This window comes from Carassius gibelio, chromosome A4, assembly GCF_023724105.1.
Source record: "Carassius gibelio isolate Cgi1373 ecotype wild population from Czech Republic chromosome A4, carGib1.2-hapl.c, whole genome shotgun sequence".
Classification (NCBI taxonomy): domain Eukaryota; kingdom Metazoa; phylum Chordata; class Actinopteri; order Cypriniformes; family Cyprinidae; genus Carassius; species Carassius gibelio.
Window position 1 is genome coordinate 1,734,197 of NC_068374.1, and position 19,297 is coordinate 1,753,493.

At 40.2% G+C, this 19,297-nt stretch overlaps 1 protein-coding gene across 7 annotated transcripts; it reads left to right on the forward strand.

Annotated features, from left to right (window-relative positions):
* The first annotated feature begins 5,235 nt into the window (after window positions 1-5,235).
* Window positions 5,236-18,470, forward strand: LOC127967903 (protein kinase C and casein kinase substrate in neurons protein 2). 7 transcript variants are annotated; one of them, XM_052568672.1, is made up of 11 exons: window positions 5,236-5,318; window positions 8,046-8,100; window positions 8,177-8,333; window positions 11,525-11,760; window positions 12,208-12,360; window positions 12,754-12,929; window positions 13,015-13,135; window positions 13,948-14,045; window positions 17,326-17,460; window positions 17,581-17,792; window positions 17,861-18,470. In XM_052568672.1, the coding sequence occupies exons 2-11, from the start codon at window positions 8,047-8,049 to the stop codon at window positions 17,971-17,973; spliced, it is 1,455 nt and encodes a 484-aa protein (XP_052424632.1). In that variant the 5' UTR covers window positions 5,236-5,318; window position 8,046; the 3' UTR covers window positions 17,974-18,470. The 7 variants fall into 7 exon arrangements, with proteins under 7 accessions (XP_052424632.1, XP_052424625.1, XP_052424641.1 ...); XM_052568665.1 differs by having other exon boundaries at window positions 5,264-5,381; XM_052568681.1 differs by having other exon boundaries at window positions 5,265-5,381; window positions 17,341-17,460.
* The last annotated feature ends 827 nt before the right edge of the window (window positions 18,471-19,297 follow it).

Consider the following 19,297-nt stretch of genomic DNA (forward strand, 5'->3'; position numbering starts at 1 on the left):
TTAAGGGACAGGTGGCAACCCTAACGGTACCTGACATTGTTTCAACATTGAAATACCGGCTGGGGAGTGCACAGGAGCATGACATTGCAGAAAATGTGCGATCACAAATGTAGCCTATGTTGATCCAAATATGGAAAACACTTTCGAATTTAATAATATGAGGTTCTCTCTAGAGATGTTTTGCCACATTTCTTTAATTAAGGATGATCGGTGCGTAGTATTGTGACGGTTGGTGAAAGGACAGTCTGGAAGCAATAGCGAGTTTACAGTTTAATGAGAAGATATAGCAGTGGTACATAAACAATGACGATGAGACAACGATACTCCGAGGAGATGGTGAAGCGGTGAGAAGTCCAGATGATGATGGAGAGAAGGTGAGTAATCCGGGTGTTGACGGCGTGAGGCAGCAGGAGAGAGTGGCACAGGAACTGCGGGGAACAGAGCCGAAGGTAAGTGTCCGTGGCTGAGTGAACGTGTGAAGAGTGGACGAGGTTCTGGGGAAACACAGACATCCAAACGCAAACTACAAAGAAGCCAGACGGGGGTAACACAACGACATAAAACAATGATCTCACAAACACAAGACATGAGACAAGCCATTATATAGGAGATGAGTAATGAGTGGCAGCTGTTGCTGGTACAATTAACGGAGACGCCCACAACTAATCAGTGCAGACGCAGAACACACAGAATTCACCACAAAGTGTAAACAACCCGAGATCACGGTTTACCAACCGTGACAAGTATATGGGGTTTCCATTTGCCTGAACTTCAAGTGAATGGTGGGGCAAAATGAAAATCCAGCACGCTCACATTTCTTGTTTTCTCCCTTTAAAAATTTTTTGTCCATTCTGATGCAAAATTTTTACCGAACTAATGGCTGTTGATGACTATTTGAATTGAATTCTGCCAAAGTGAATGCTTGTAAATATGTGGTCGTTAAATGCGTAACGTTATGGGATTAGGTATGCTCATGTCTGAAAATAATATATGAAAAACAATATATTTCACATAAAGCCATTAGGTTTGTAACAAACGGACTGGCGACAGAAGATTAAGGTTAACTGGTATTTTTTTGAGGAAGGCAGAATATAACAGTGGGTGAGTAGTAAATGGAAGTAGGAGGATCCTTGCACACGGGTAATGCACTTCCCAGATGGGGTGAACAGACTGGAGGATGATGGTGATGGTGAGTAGTAGAGGTACTGACCGAGGTAACACTGGAGCCACGGGATGGAAAAGGCAGATCACTATGAGAGAAGGTAAACACAATATGGAAGTATTCGCAGGCATCAACTCAAGTAACTTTACAGGAGAATGTTCCGCTGAATAGTCACGAGATCAGACAGGTGAGGATTTGAGGTGTGTGCTTATATAGTGCTGGGGCAGATTGGTGATTGGATTGTGATTGGATGGTGAGCAGGTGCTGATGATTAATATTCAGGTGAGGGAGTGCATTGTGATGAGCCTGACCAACTTGAGACAAAGATATAGCTTATATTTATTTAGTAGCCTACTTATTTTTAATGTAAATAATAGAATTAATTGTAAAACTGAACGTTTCTTTTTTTATTGTGTTAAGCATATGATGGCTCGCATTTGAATTTGTGACAGGCCGCAGGTTGAGAACCACTGGAATAACCTGAGGTAGACACTTATACATCGGATGAATTAACAAAGATACAACTTCACAGTGAACTCATTTGGACATTTGGACATCAAAAGATTTGAAATGTCTGAATCTTTCCCTTTCTGTAACCTGTAAACTGTAAACTGTAATCTGTAAACTTTGGTAGGTTCTCACTTACATGGAAACATGTTTCATGCTCAATCAAAACAAAAAAGTTATTTTGCTGAAAACTGGCATGTTTTCATTAGTACTCGTTCAAACAAAGAGTCCAACACGATACTCAACATCACAACATCTTACCCACTTTGTGAGATTGACAGTGGCTTGTGAATCAACATGGAGAAATTCAGTTATATTTTCTGAAAATTCAAGTGTGTCAAGTCAACACATTTAGTGTCTTTATAGACAAGCATTCCCAATGATATGCTACTGCAAACTGGTGTTTCTTTGCATGCAAAATTGTCAAAGTTTTTGAAGTTCTTAACATAATCTTTACAAATGTTGTGTTTAGCTTCAAATCTGATGGTCCAGATATTAATGAGTAGTCCAATCTTTCTAATGCACCTTGTAAAATTAAAATTAAAATGATGTTTTGGAAACAAGTTTTTTGAAGGGCACAGTTCTTTAAAGAGTTTATGGTGTTCAGTAATAAGGTGCTTTAAATAAACTTTCATGCCCTCAGTGACTAAGTAAGAGAACACAATGTTTATGATGTTCAACAACAAGAGCAACAGGTGCCACTGCAAATCATCATCTGGTACCAGGTCATGAAATATCAAAGGTGTGTTTGTGACTAAACACAGTGTTCACGATGCATTTAAGCCTATCCCCATGTCCTCCGCTCTAAGAGTCCTCCTGTAATGACTGTCCAAGCCACTAGGGAGCGTTGTCTGCTAACTCATGCAACCACTCTCCCAGCCATTGGTTGGCACCCCCTGCTCTTTACTGAGAAAACTCTCCAGGCCACTAGGTGGCACTAACGGCTGTGAACTCATTAATTAAGACTGTATTCCACCTGTATTTTGACATATTTAAGTTTGGCAGTTTCAATGAGCTGTATCTGTCTTTAGCTTACCCTGTACAGGTTACCTGTGTTATAGAACTGTTAACTTATGTTTTCCAGTTGCCATTTGGCCTACCTTCTGTTTTGTGTTGTAAAGCTGTAGAGCTCAAGTAAAGACTGTTTTCCTCTGAGTTACCTGAGCCTTTGAGTTTGCCCTTCCTTCTGCACATGGGGCTTCTAAGATATTTGTGAGCTTGTTTTTAGTTTCCATATAGCCATTATTAAAAGCATATGTCCTGTTTCAAACTTTCTTTAGAGATGAAATGTTCAGTTAGATATTCATAAAGTAGTTTTATCTCACATTGACCAACCCTTTCCAGAAATATCATGCATGACATTTGCCAGCATAGTTTTCCCCAGTATTGAAATTCTGCCAAGTACTGAGCATGCTTTTCCTCTTGATGCAAAAAGAAGATGATGTTTTTCTTCCCTTTCTGGACATGGACAGTAGACCGTACACACAGCTTCAATGGAGGCACTGAGAGCTCTCGGACTAAATCTAAAATATCTTAAACTGTGTTCTGAAGATAAAAGGAGGCCTTACATGTTTGGAACGACATGAGGGAGAGTTATTAATGACATAATTTTCATTTTTCGATGAACTAACCCTTTAAGATTTTTATTCATTCATTTATTTTAAAAAGGATAAAGTCATGTCTTGAAGCAAGACACAAACTCAGAAAATATCTTTATCTATCTATCCAGCTCTATGCCCTGGTCATCTGTGACTTTCAATGTAACTTTCTGCTGGACTAAAACATTATACAAAAACAGTACAGTACAAAAATACTGCTACTTAGTCTTTATTAACTAAATACTGATTATATATCAGTCACCTGCACTAAGAAAATAATACAAACTTCTTCCAGTTTTACATATATCTTCTTCCCTCCACATTGCACTTTTATCAACATTGTGACCTGAAATAAAAGAGAAAACATGTCATTTAAGATAACAACTAATGTTAGTCTGATTGAGAATGTTATATATATATATATATCTGTGTGTAAGCTGAAAATCACACACTCTCAGAAGTATTTATCATGGCTGTAACACTTAAAAAATGACAGGACTACACTTTCTCTGCTCAAAATGTATCGTATTAGCCAGGTACACTGCAGTTTAAAAGAAAAACATCAGGTAATGTTCAGATATAAGACTCCTGCTGGATAAATAATATCACCTCTTCGACTGGCTGAACAGAATGTATCAGCTGCTGTTGTTCACAATGAAACTAAGACAGTTAAAGTGCATTTAAACTGCAGAACATCTTCATGTGAGTAAAGTACATTAGCGTAGAGCTGCAGGTCAGTGTAGTAAACTAGATTTCAGTCCCACAAGAAAGAAGAGGAAATGCCTCCTTTCGGTTCAGACTCACAGACTCCTAGAAATGATCTCGAACACACAACAGAGCTTCACTGTTTAACTCAACAGTGTGGGATCCGCATTAAAATAAATCTTTACCATGCAGTCTACATCCTAAACAGATGCTTTTGATGAAGAAACCTATCATTTCTTGATCTTTATTTCTGACAGGATCAATATAACTTAGTTATCTTACGGTCAGCAGTCTGCCACATGACATTAGCCTACATAACGTAACAGCTACGACAAAACTGTGTTCCTGTCAGAAAATATCAAACAATTTGAAAAACAGTTCTCCGTGCTGCAGAACCAGGGTTCACCTTCTGAACATTTAACTCCCATGAACACCAATGAATCAACTCCAAACTACAACACAGCCACGGAGTATCCCATAACACAAACTTTAGTCAAACTCCTAAATTTGACTCTTTCACACTTATTTGCCTATCTCCAGAAATTTGCTGTGTATGTGTGTGTCATTCAGTGTGAGCGCAGGTGTTATCAGTGGATTAAACACACTGCTGCTGAAACATGAGCTCAGCTCTAATTCAGGACGGAGGGAGAAACCCCTAAAATATCCCGTGTGAGACACACACGTGTGTGTTCCTGCAGCTCAACACTCATCAGAGTAGAACAAGCACAGGAAGAAGAGTCACTGCTGCACACCTGCAGAACACACACACACACATGCACACACACACACACACACACTATAGGAGACAGCGGGGCAGCTTGTCACAGCGTCTTTGTCTCATCAGATTTGCTGTGATCATTTAGATATGAATCCTGTCCTTCAAACTCTAAGTCTAATAACTTATTTCTCATTTATCTGTTGTGTAGAACATGAGCACACTTGACCCCATATAGTGGATGTGTGCTGTGTTAAATAATGAACTGATTGATTTATTTATATCTGAGCAATACCGCTGGATATGGACTTCAACAATAAACCTGATAAAGTTAAACCCGTGTAAATACTGTCAGGATCAGTACAAACGTCAGGTTTATTTCTGCTGTGTGATAAAGACGACATAAAGAGTGACATAACTTCAGAGATGAATACAGTCTCGTTTTACATGAAGACAACCCTTTAATGTTCCCCAGATTTCTTTCATTCTTTAATTGTGTGTGAAAGTGAAACTAAACTGTGAGTGCTGAGTTTGTATGATTGCGGCGAGCGGAAGTGACGTCAGAGAGCCGCTCAGTCAGTCAGTCAGACTCAGATGAGAAGCGGAGAAAGTCAGACTGAAACCCGCTCAGGTAAAGAGGATTCCGCCGCAGTCCGAGATCTTTTCTGTCAGCACTGATCACAGGCGCTTAACGGTAACGTTACTCGAGCTTATACAGCTGAACGCGTTGAACGCGCGCGTCGTTTGTAACGGACCGCGCTGGTGTGTGTGTGTGTGTGTGTAGTCGAGTGAGTCATGATCTTTTCTACAGTCTATGGTCATGATTCAGAAGTGACAGAGACGCCGTGACGTCACGAGCGAAGCCGTCTGCCCCAGTGACGTCACATGTGTGCGAGAGGATCAAACTCTGATTTTATTACTTTTAATAAAATATACATATAATGCCTTATTACAGTATGGCATTATGACTGCATTCATAGTGAATGGCATACAGGTGTCACACACACACACACACACACACACTCATTTACTGTCTGAAAGTGATTTGGTGTAACCATGAAGTGCTAACATTATATATTTTACATACATTTATCTACATTAGAACACTTTTTGCTAAAGTTACAGAGAGGAGGGGAAAGTGAATTTAAGACCACGTGTTGTAGTTTTTAGGAGTTGGTTTATAAATTTCAAATATTATAATAATATTTCACAGCTCCAGGAAATTAAATCACATCAGTTTGCAGATTGAATTTGGCACCGTTAAAATACAGAAATAAAAACATGCTAAAGTTATACTGAAGAACTGAAATTTGAAAAACTCACAAAAAAACTTAAACTTATTTTATTTCTGCTACATTTCTCTTTCTCATTTAGTTGAAGTACAGAGTAACTAAAACTGCAGTAAGACTAATGACATGATTATTTAGTAAACTGATACTATACAGGTGCTGGTCATATAATTAGAATATCATCAAAAAGTTGATTTATTTCACTAATTCCATTCAGAAAGTGAAACTTGTATATCATATTCATTCATTACACACAGACTGATATATTTCAATTGTTTATTTCTTTTAATTTTGATGATTATAACTGACAACTACGTAAAATCCCAAATTCAGTATCTCAGAAAAGTAGAATATAACTTAAGACCAATACAAAGAAAGGATTTTTAGAAATCTTGTCCAACTGAAGAGTATGAAAATGAGAAGTATGAGCATGTACAGCACTCAATACTTAGTTGTGTCTCTTTTGTCTGAATGACTGCAGCAATGCGGCGTGGCATGGAGTGGATCAGTCTGTGGCACTGCTCAGGTGTTATGAGAGCACAGGTTGCTCTGATAGTGGCCTTCAGCTCTTCTGCATTGTTGGGTCTGGCATATCGCATCTTCCTCTTCACAATACCCCATAGATTTAGGACCACAGGTCAGGCGAGTTTGCTGGCCAATTAAGAACAGGGATACCATGGTCCTTAAACCAGGTACTGGTAGCTTTGGCACTGTGTGCAGGTGCCAAGTCCTGTTGGAAAATGAAATCTACATCTCCATAAAGTTGGTCAGCAGCAGGAAGCATGAAGTGCTCTAAAACTTCCTGGTATACGGCTGCGTTGACCTTTGACCTCAGAAAACACAGTGCACCAACACCAGCAGATGACATGGCACCCCAAACCATCACTGACTGTGGAAACTTTACACTGGACCTCAAGCAACGTGGATTGTGTGCCTCTCCTCTCTTCCTCCAGACTCTGGGACACTGATATCCAAAGGAAATGCTAAATGTACTTTCATCAGAGAACATAACTGTGGAGCACTCAGCAGCAGTCCAGTCCTTTTTGAAGCGAGACACTTCTGACACTGTCTGTTGTTCAAGAGTGTCTTGACACAAGGAATGTGAAGCTGAAACCCATGTCTTGCATACGTCTGTGTGTAGTGGTTCTTGAAGCACTGACTCCAGCTGCAGTCCACTCTTTGTGAATCTCCCCCACATTTCTGAATGGGTTTTGTTTCACAATCCTCTCCAGGGTGCGGTTATCTCTATTGCTTGTACACTTTCTTTTCTACTACATCTTTTCCTTCCCTTCTCCTCTCTATTAATGTGCTTGGACACAGAGCTCTGTGAACAGCCAGCCTCTTTTACAATGACCTTTTGTGTCTTGTCCTCCTTGTGCAAGGTGTCAATGGTCATCTTCTGAACAACTGTCTGGTCAGCAGTCTTCCCCATGATTGTGTTGCCTACAGAACTAGACTGAGAGAACATTTAAAGGCTTTCAGGTGTTTAGAGTTAATTAGCTGATTAGAGTGTGGCACCAGGTGTCTTCAATATTGAACCTTTTCACAATATTCTAATTTTCTGAGAGACTGAATTTGGGATTTTCCTTAGTTGTCAGTTATAATTATAAAAATTAAAAGAAATAAACACTTGAAATATATCAATCTGTGTGAATGTATACATTATACAAGTTCCTCTTTTTGAATGGAATTACTGAAATAAATCAACTGTTTGATGATATTTGGTTGTTAAGTGTTGATGTAAGAAGTGCTGTTTCTGGGTCCAGGCCTCAACTCGCTTCACTTGGGAATACGACCTCAGCAGACGTTTATGAGCATTGTTTATTCATATTAATAATTTAAGCTAAACGCTTTCAAACTTATGATATACACTACAGTCTCCGTGCTCACAGCGTCCCAAACACAATGTTGAGTGTGTTTTTAATAGAGCAGGAAGTGAGGTGATGGCAGCTCACACGCATGGGCTGTGTTCATGGGAGTCACATGTGTCGCAGTGTGTGTGTGTGTGTGTAAGAGCAGTGTTTATCTGAATGTGAATCTCTTGTGAACATGTTGTTGTTGTGTTTCAGCATGTCAGTCTTGTCCGACTCTCTGGGGGATGTGTCCAGCGACAGCTTCTGGGAGGTGTGTAGCGCTCCTCTGTGTGTGTTTCTCTGCTAGCGTGTGGTGTGTGTGACGCTGGTGTGTGTTCCTCCGTCAGGTGGGGAACTTCAAGCGTGCGGTGAAGCGTGTGGACGATGGGAACCGGCTGTGTAACGACCTGATGAACTGTCTGCACGAGCGTGCACGCATCGAGAAGAGCTACGCCACGCAGCTCAGCGACTGGGCCAAGCGCTGGACACAGCTGCTGGAGAGAGGTGCACACACACACACACACACACACAGCTGAGGGTTTGACGCTGTGTGTATCTTTAGCTCACACTGGCTAGGCTGGTGAGTGTATCCTCACTTCCCCTAGATACACTGTTAGGGGTTTGCGGTTCATCTGAGGAAACCATATAGGGAGGAAGTGAAAGTGAAGTTAGCGCTGATTTAACTGTAATCTGAGATCTGTGTTTAAAAGCTGACAGGAACGACATTAATCTATATTTCAAATCACCACATGATGATGTTTTAATGGTTAGGACATAAACAGCTGATCAGTAATTAAATGTTTCATTTCTACAGGCTTCTAGAGAGAGTAAATAACAAACCTCAGGCCAGGTAATACATTCAGAAGGAGTGCGGGAGTGTCTTAACATCCTGTGTTTTTCATTTCTAGCCAACTCCGACACACCTGTCTGGAGGTTTCTTGCACGTCTGAAGACCTTGATAAGCTGGTTTGGTGTGTTTGATTAGGGCTGGAGCTGAACTCTGCATGAAATATGGTCCTCTAGGATATATTAAAATATGAAATAAAACATTACAAATGAGGAAAACACAACAAATGAAATATACAGAGGTTTTATAAGTCTTTACAGAAAGACCAGACTAAAAATATATGTTTTTAATTTAGATTTGAAACTATATTACCACATTTAGTTTTGCTATGAGGTACTGTTAGAAGAAAAGAATAAGAGGACCTAAGAGTTCTTCTAGGTTCATATACTGTAAGCATTTTTGAAAGATAGCCTGGAGCAATGCCTTATAAACTAATACTATATTTTTAAAATCGATAGGAAAACTATCAGGTAACCAGTGTAATGACTTTAATACTGGTCTAATATGATCTCTTTTTGGTTTTTGTCAATATTCGCAGCAGTATTTTTGGATTAATTGCAATTGGTTGCTCATATTCTTTGGTAGACCAGAAAGAAGGGAGTTATAGTAGTCAAGCCTGCTAGTTATAAATGCATGAATTCATTTTTCAACAGGTGTTGCTCAGAGAAAGAAATGATCTTACTTTAGCAATGCTCTTCAGATGATAAAATGCTGTTTTGGTAACATTACACACATGAGCTTTAAAGTTAAAAACAGAATCAAAGACAACTTTTAAGTTTTTTCTAACATGGCTTGGATTTGACCCGACTATATTTACTTCAGGGGTCAATTTCTGATCCAGTAATCAATACTTCAGTTTTATCTTGGTTGAGTTGTAAGAAGTTTGGTGACCTCCAGACATTTATGTCTTGGATGCAATTTGTATCGATTTGCACAGGTTCATCAGGAGACATGGCTACAAACACACTGTGGGTCATCAGCATAGCTATGAAAAGAGATACCATGCATTTCTCCTGATGATGTGACAGAGAGGTAACATATATAGATTAAAAAGCAGTGGTCCTAAAACTGATCCCTGAGGAACCCCACATGGTACCTTTTTATATTCAGACAACCTATTATTAATAGATACTACAAATGTTCTTTCAATAAGATATTATAAAAAATAAAACTATTTAAAATGCTTTGAATTTGCATTTATGAACATACTCAACTGATTAAAGGGAGGGTGAAATGCTTGTTTTCACTCAGTATCCTGTTAATCTTGAGTACCTATAGAGTAGTACTGCATCCTTCATAACTCCAAAAAGTCTTTAGTTTTATTATATTCATATGAGAAAGATAGTCTGTACCGATTTTTCCCGGAAAAACACGACCGGCTGGAGGCGTGACGTGTGGGCGGAGCTAAAGAATCACGAGCGCCAGTAGGCTTTTGCGTTGAGAGCGTTTGGAAGCTGTGACATTACCGTGAGGAAAAAACCAACCAAAACAAACCATGGCTAACAGTCAGATTCAGCGTATATTTATGATCCAGAATCAGATCCTGAGGCTGAAACTGAACAAGAGCAGTATCAGCAACGACTCGCTCCGAGCGGGGCTCGAACCCGGGTCTCTGATGGGAGGGGACGCACTAACAAGGAGGCAGAGATATTTGAAGCAGTTTTACTCACCGCCTGCGGTTCCAACACACGATCGTGACCCTTTTTCATTGGGATTGCATCATCCTTAAGAAATAAACGATACGCAAATCCAGCGTCAAACTGGGCCTTGTTTGTAAAACAAGCATCTTCGAAATGTAGGGAACAAACAAAAACACTTGCACAACTCCGTTGATGCTCTGTAAAAATAAACTCCATCCTCTGGTCCCTTAATGCTGTTTCTCTTTTGGTAATCTGTGCAGGGTTGTCTTGCCCTGGCAACCAAAAACACACTCCTTTTGTGACATTTCGCGACGCTATCTTTGTCCATGTTTAGCATGGGAATCCAACTCTTTAACAGTGTAAAAAACTCAGTATGCATGAAATAGCATTTCACCCCCCCTTTAAAAATTATTTTCTCTAATATTTTACATAAGAATTTAAGATTTGAGATGGGTCTATAATTACTAGGAGTAAAAATATCTGAGCTCCCTCTTTTTTATAGACAGGTTTTACTAGGACAGTAGAGAAAATGCCAGTCTGCAGGGAGTGATTTACTATCTCAAGTCTATCAACAGATATGGAGCCAACAAGTACTTTTTAAAAGAGAGGTAGGAACTGGATCAAGGGAACAAGTAGATGGTCTCAGTTCTGTCACAATCTTTCATAGTGTCTCAACATCAACCAGAGTAAAATGGTAAAATGATGGAGGGAGCATAATGGACCGGCTATAACATATTAAACAGATTCCTGATCTAATGTTTATAACTTTATCTCTGAAGAAGCATGCAAACTCTTCACATTTCCAACTTGGTGACTTAGAACTATAATTTTATGATTCATAAGTGAATCCATTTTATTAAATAATAATTGGAGGTTATTATTATTTGCATTTATAAGGTTTAAGAAATAAGCTTGCCATTTTCTTTGAATTTCTTTATTGTAAATGTTAAGATTTTCAATGATTTTAAGCGTATTTCTAGTTTAGTTTTACGCCATCTTCGATCAGCACGTCAACAGTCTTTTTTCAGTTTCAAGAGCTGCTCTTATTCTATTATTAAACTCATTAACTCATTAAAATGTTCCTTTCACAAGTCTTATAATGCATGCACTTCAGAAGTAATGTAATGTTTTTTAGCGATGGGTTCAGTGGCTTGTGACCCAGAGGTCAGAGGTCTTAATGAAGGTCTTGTCTGTGTGGTCTCCTCCAGGGCCTCAGTACGGGACGGTGGGGCGAGCATGGTCCGCTCTGATGACGGAGGCAGAGAAGGTGAGCGACCTGCACATGGAGGTGAAGACTGCACTGACCGGAGAGCACCTGGAGAAAATCAAGAGCTGGCAGAAGGACGCTTACCACAAACAGATGATTGGTGGCTTCAAGGAGACCAAAGAAGCAGAAGATGGCTTTCGCAAGGCACAGAAACCCTGGGCCAAGAAGCTCAAGGAGGTAGGAGCACAACAGCTCCACACAGTCTGCAAACACAGGTTTATCACTGTCAGGAAGCTTCAGGGCATGTGATGCAGTGTGTTCAACTTATCTGACAATAAATATGGGTGTGTTCAGCTTATTTCCACATGAGACTGTTTAGTATGTCACCCACAGAGCATACACTCAGTTTGTTGGTCGTACTACATTTTAAACAAAAATGTTTAACATTCTACTTCCTTGATAAAAATGTTAACAATTATTATTAACCATTACACCTGTCATGAGAATGAAGATGTGTGTGGTTGTGCTTTTGAGGACTTCTGTTGAGTGTGTGAGATTGGTGTGGCCCAGAAACATCTGCAAGGTGCTCATCCATCCATGCAGGCATGCTCTTTGGAGCTGATATTACCCACAACCCCACTGCTGTTCTCTGATATTGTATGAGTGCATGTATGATGACGGCAGGTGAATGCGATGAAGAAGGCCTACCACAACGCCTGTAAGGAGGAGAAAACGGCCTCCAGCCGAGAGAGCTCAAGCAAGCTGGAGAATAACAACCCAGAAGCCCAGAAGAAGCTGCAGGAGAAAGTGGAGAAGAGCCAGCAGGAAGTTCAGAAGGTCAGTGGTTTCTGCAAGCAACCACAAACCGCCCGAGCTGATGTTCTTTAAGACTTCTGTACGCAGATGAGCAGATGTTGATTGGCTTACTGCTTTCTGTAGTGTTTTTACAGTACTTACACTCTATAGGAACTTATGAAAGAGTTGACACAGTTAGTGAAAGTTACTGTATGTTTAAACAGAACCTCTTAAATATACAACAATTGAACAATAAGATCTGTCATGAACGAGTAACATTTAATAGTGTTATAAATACCTATTTTAGATTTTAGTAGTATAAACTGGCAACACAATCTGTCATCAACGTATTGTGAACGCTCAGATTGCGTAGAAAACCCCTATGTTTCAGGTTGGTCCAGCGGATGTGACGGCGTGTGTTTGTGTGTGTTGCAGGCGCAGGAGCACTACAGGACGTCTCTGGAGGAGCTGGAGAAGCTGACCCCTCAGTACATGGAGAACATGGAGCAGGTGTTCGAGCAGTGGCAGCAGTTTGAGGGCAAGAGACTGCACTTCTTCAGAGAGCTGCTGCTGGACGTCAAGCAGCACCTCGACCTCTCCTCCAATCACAAGTGAGCACCTGACCGCGGCCGTGTCATCATTAGAGACACACAGGAGCGCTGTTGTTGTTCAGAGCTGTGATGGTGTCTCCTTCAGGTACTCCAGCATCTATCACACACTGGAGGACACGCTCCAGGCAGCCGACGCACAGGAAGACCTCAAGTGGTTCCGCTGCAACCACGGGCCCGGCATGACCATGAGCTGGCCTCAGTTTGAGGTACGAGACACACAGAGAACCGCCACGAGCTCCAGACGCATGTGACTTCCTTCTGCCGATCACACTGATCTGTTAACACAGAGAGAGTGAACAGGGCCGACACACGAGCACCATAACTGTGTCATAACAGCAGTCCAGATGATGCTTGGTGTGAGGAACAGGCTGAAACTGAAGACCTCGTGGACCTCACATAGCATTGGCCTAACACCAGCACACATGAGATTGAGGAGCTCTGCTGGAGGGAAAGACTCACACTTCACATGTTATAAGTTGAAAGTCAATTATGAGACACTAAGTCATGATTATGAGACAAACAAGATAAATAGATGAAATCGTGAGATACTAAGACATAACTATAAAATGGTCAATGTAATTAAAATTAAATGGACATCATGAGATGCTTTCATAATTATGAGATGATAAGCCATAACAATGAGATAAATAGTCAAAGGAGCACAATAAAAAGTCTACTCATTAAATATTAGTCATAATTCTAAAACTCTACACATAATCGTGGTATACTGTCATTACTATAAGACACTGTGAGTCATCATTGAGATAAATGGTCAAAAGAATGAGATAATTATGAGATCCTAAGAAAAAAATGTCTATTTCACTCTGTTCCTCACACAGAGCATGGTATGAACACACACGTGTCACGTTGATATGATATTCATGCTGCTTCTGCTCATTTTGGAGTCTGATTTGCATCCACTTTGACTGTGTGAAACCAGATGCTTAAAGCAGTTCCACAGGTTAATTAGAAAAGCCATGGAGGGTTGAAGGGCCGTGTGTGTGTGTGTGTGCTGCAGGAATGGTCCATGGACTCGAATCAAACCAAGAGGAAACACGCTGATGGAGAGACTCTGCCGGGGATGAGTCAAACCACAGAGCAGACCTGTAAAACCAGGTGAGTCCTCCGCTGGAGCAGAGCGAGTGTGTGTGTGTGTGTGTGTAGCTCTTGAGCGTTATAGTGTGTAGACTCCAGTGAGAACAGCATGTTTTATTATTTCAAGTGTTCTGGGTAAAGAAATGTGTGGGAGCCTGTTTCTGTCATGAGATGCTGTACGGTAATTATTAGATCATAAGCTGAAATCCTCAGCTACTCTCATAACTGAGGAGACGGTATGATAAAAGTCTAAATCCTTTCATACTGACATTATTAGGAGAATAACTTGACAAAAGTCAAAAGTGTTTTAGTGATCATTCTGACTTGTCAAGTTTGACTTTTCCTCTCAATTATCATTTATCTCATAATTTCTTGTCATTTTGATTCGTTTCATAATTACAACTGAGTATCTCATAATTATAATAATGACAGTTTCGCATGATTTTGTCTGTTTACTTTTCAATCTTATCATTTAGGTTTTTAGTTATTATGAGGTGCTATCTCATATCTTGTTATTTGTGCTGATTGTGAGCAGTTGCGGGTACAGAAGGTGATTAATAGGTGGGTGCCTGGTGAATATACGGAGGGGTCTGATTCCCGGTATTGTAGAGCGTTCACCCTGCGTGCGGACGCGGTCCGGCGATCCGCTCCATGTGCGCTGCAGTGCAGAGATGGTTTCGCACCGTGACCGAGTCTCTGAATTACAGTGACAGGCTGACAGTGCACGGTCCGTGGTCAAAATGAACACAGATTGACATGAAAATATAATAATCTCACCATAAATGCGTTTAATTAAATAAAATGTGGTAATCTCACCATAAATGCGTTTAATTAAATTATACTCTTTTACACAGTCATCTTTTTTTACTTTAGGACCGGGGTAAAGCAAGGAAAAATAACATTTACTTCAGCAAGGCGACATAATGAACAACTCTCGTCTCATTCATGGTGGAGGTGAAAAAACGATTTATTTGTGACATGCAATATTTATTGTATCAAAACTTAAATGCAAAAGAAAAGGCATGATAGACAGCTGTTTTTGTCAGTTTTAAGTTTTAATTTGAAATGTTTTAATATAAGTAGGCTACTACATGGTTAAATATTTTACCACTTGTTTGAGCAACTTAATATATAAATCTATATAAGTAGCGCTGAATAATACGTCGTTTAAATTGTGTTTAAACGTCTATTAAAGAGTGTATATGTACAAAGAGAATCGCAATGCTGACAAACCTTTTTATTACTTTTTTTAATAAAAGTGTCTGATAACTTCTGGATTTGAAATACAAATAGTGAGTATGTGTTTCGTGGATCAGTCACTGCACACACGGAGTATGTGTGTTTCACAGTGTAACAGAGGCGTTACACTGCTTTTAAGTCAGTGCGCACGGAGAGCGTGTGGCCGGCCCGTGCAGAAAACAAAAGAATCACGACAGAAGAAAACAGGTATGCTATGTGTTATATATTCACAAGGCAAACATGTTTTTACTGGTGTTCAGGTCACACACAGATTACATCACATCAACACGTGCAAATCACATCACGTGACTTAAATACCATAATACACTCAGCTGTATTTCGAGACACAGAGCCAGAAGTGCATTCACAAAACGTAAACAAACGCCAAAGGAGACGTGAACATTATACGAAAAGTGGGCAGAATAACACAGATAACACCCTGTTAGATGAACAAAATAAGAAACAACAACAGGTCTCGTAAGAGTTGCTACACCCAAACTGAAATAACTCGAACCATCCTTTCAGAAACAGCAGTAATACACACACGCAGCGCTACCTGAGCTCTAAAGCAGGCCGAGTCTTCTGGGCTTTGAGTTGAAACGCTGATTATGTCATCAGAATCTGAACTGTCAAGAAGTTCTCTTTCAAAGGACAGAAGTGCCAAGTTGTTCAGGCGTCCAGTCCAGTCGAGGAGAATTGCAATGCACATAGATGGCTTTAGGAAATGTTCCTTTCAAAATAAACTATACCCTTCCCTTGTGCTTGTTCTCTTTATTTTACGGAGTAGGATCGAAGCTGTAGCTTCAAGCAGCTCATCCTGGATGTGGTGGCTCATGAATGTGGCATTTCGGGGGATTTTCAATTTCTGGAGCACATTTTGACATGAACTCGAAGAGCTCTAGGAAATGACCTCTATTAAGTGCATCCTCGGTTTCTCTGTGGCCTCTGAGGGGTATTTCCAGCTTGGCACAGAACATGGCAATGTCCAACACAACTTTAACATGCTCCCTGTTTCGCTGCACAAGTGACGGCGTGTCACCGTGCAGCTGCTCCACAACTGTCCTGCGGCTTTGCGGTGCATGGCTGACCATGTACGATTTTTTTTATTGTTTGTTCTGCAGATATAACATCTTCAACTGAGAAACATTGAGTTCTTTCACATAAGTAATTATTAAACCAGTTTGAGCTGTTTCACTCAAACCCACACAACAGTAGTTTATGATCCACAGAATCAAATGCTTTGGAGAGATCTACAGTGCTGTTTACTATCCAAACATTTAATAAAGCATGGCTGCTGTTATAGTACTGTGACCTGATCTAAAGCCTGATTGAAATTCATTTCAGATGTTATTTTCAGTCATAAACTGTTTTACTTGATCATTTATAAAAGATTCAAATACTTTTGCCATCTCTGACAACCTTGAAATCGGACGGTAATTATTCATCTCAGATGGATCATCACCTCTTAACAAAGGTAGAATCAGATGATTTCCATGCACAAGGAATAACATTTGATTTTAAACTTAAATAAAAATTGAAGTGATGCGCTCTGTTAGAAGATCTGCAGCGATTTTTAAAAAGTATGGCTCTATTTGATCAGATCCCGCTGATTTTTTACAATCCAAGTTAGATAAGGCTTTATAAACTTGTGTAGCTAAGATGGGAGTAAAAGTGAACAGCTGAGAACAACACGAAGCGTTTGCCACATTGCCTTCTACATTATGTTCCTTTAAATGACTGAAGTCTGTAATTAAGTCAGCAGTGATAAAAAAGGTTGTTAAAAGCTTCTACAATATTTTCTCTGTCCCGTATTACACTCTCATTTATTTTTAAACAGTCCGGCAGACTTTACCACCAATTTACCACCAAGTCAGCTTCCAGAAATTAGTCGGATCGTTCAAATTTTCATTCATCATATTTAAATAATAATCAAATTTAGATTTTTTTTTAACCAATTTTGTAGTTATTTCTGATTGTCCTATAATAATACAGTCTATGGTGATAGCTGAAGTGAATGGAGCCATGTGATTGGCTGAGCCCTGTGTGTGATGTAACACTGTAGCGTGCCTGTGGTCAGCAGCTTAAACCCGTTTGATGAAGAGGAGGATGGGGAGGATGAAGAGGAGGCGGCGGTGATGATGGAGCGGCCCGAGAGCAGCCTGGTCCCTGTCAAACCAGAGGAAGTGATAGCACAAACGTTAGTGACCTCCCAGCCTCGTCTTTCTCTCTGTCTGTGATTCTGCACGGTCACATATCAGCTGATATTGAGTGCACATGTAGTTCTTCTGGGCTTGTGTGGTGTTTCCTGTGCTCTCAGTGAAGCGTGTGGTGTTTCCTGTGCTCTCAGCGCTGGTACTGTGGAGAAGACGGCGGCTGACGGCTCTGACAAGGAGGCAGGGAATCCCTTCGCTAACACTTATGCTAACAGCAATCCGTTTGAGGACGAGCCGTGTTCAGCGGGTGAGGCGTGTGTGCGAGCCCTATACGACTACGAGGGCCACGATCGGGACGAGCTGAGCTTCAGAGCAGGTACGGCTCACAGGAAGTGACGTGATCAGCCCCTCTGTGTGTGACGATGACTGTGTGTGTGTGTGCAGGAGATCAGCTGATGGAGATCAGAGAGGAGGACGAGCAGGGCTGGTGTCAGGGGCGTCTGAGCGACGGCACCGTCGGACTCTACCCCGCCAACTACGTGGAGCACCTGCAGTGACGGCGCTGAAGGGCATGATGGGAAACAGGCCGAGCGCTCGAGCTGATCAACACTCATCACTCTCCAGGACAAGCAGTCCTGTGCCACTTTAAAGACAGTTTGCTTTGAGGAACACAAGGGATGTGGATGGACATGATCTGACCCCAGTGTCTGTGGGATGTCGGGTCAGATCTGGGTCTGGGTCTGGACGTGCTGTAGAGCGCCTCATATATCTATATATTACTGTGTGTGTGTGAGTGTGTGTGATGAAGCCCTGAGCATCCACTCTGTGTTCACTGTGTTACAGCTGATGAAAGATCATATGTGTGAATAGTCTCGTTTCTTTCAGGTGGTGCTGTGTTGTGGTGCCATACAGTGACAGATGCACGTCTGTGTGTGTGTGTGTGTGTGTGTTTCATATTTGTGCAGTACTGAAATGGATTGAAGGAGCTGAATGTTGTGCAGTTACACAGTTCATTGGTGTTTATTCAAGCTGACAATAAAAGAATTCAATCCTATTTGCTGAATTATTATTTTCCTAATTGATATACATGTATGCATAAACATACTTTTTTTTTCTTTATTTCCAACATTAAATAAAGAGAAAGTATTGATTTATTACATTACATTTACATTTATTCATTTAGCAGATGCTTTTATCCAAAGTGACTTACAGATGAGGACAGTGGAAGCAATCAAAAACAACAAAAAGAGCAATGATATATAAGGGCTATAACAAGACTCAGTTAGGTTAACACAGTACACCTAGCATGGGATTTTAAATAATATAATAAATAAAAAGAAAACAGAGAATAAAAAATAAAAGAATAGAGAAAGCTAGTTAGAGGTCTTTACATATATATATATATATATATATATATATATATATATATATATATATATATATACACACACATACATACACACAATTGCATAATAAATTAAATGAAAATAGAATACAAAAAGATTAGAAAGGTAGTTAGATTTTTTAACAATAGAATTATAATAGTGAGTGTTAAAGTTAGAGGATCAAATAAAGATGGAAGAGATGTGTTTTAAGTCGATTCTTGAAGATGGCTAAGGACTCAGCTGCTCGGATTGAGTTGTGGAGGTCATTCCACCAGAAGGGAACATTTAATTTAAAAGTCCGTAAAAGTGACTTTGTGCTTCTTTGGGATGAACAATCAAGCGACGTTCACTTGCAGAACACAAGCTTCTAGAGGCACATAAGTCTGTGTATATATACACACACTCACACACACACACACACACACACACAAATAAAAATAATTAAATGATGAATGGGCTATAGCTGATGTTGCAATGCAATGTATACTTTTAGTCA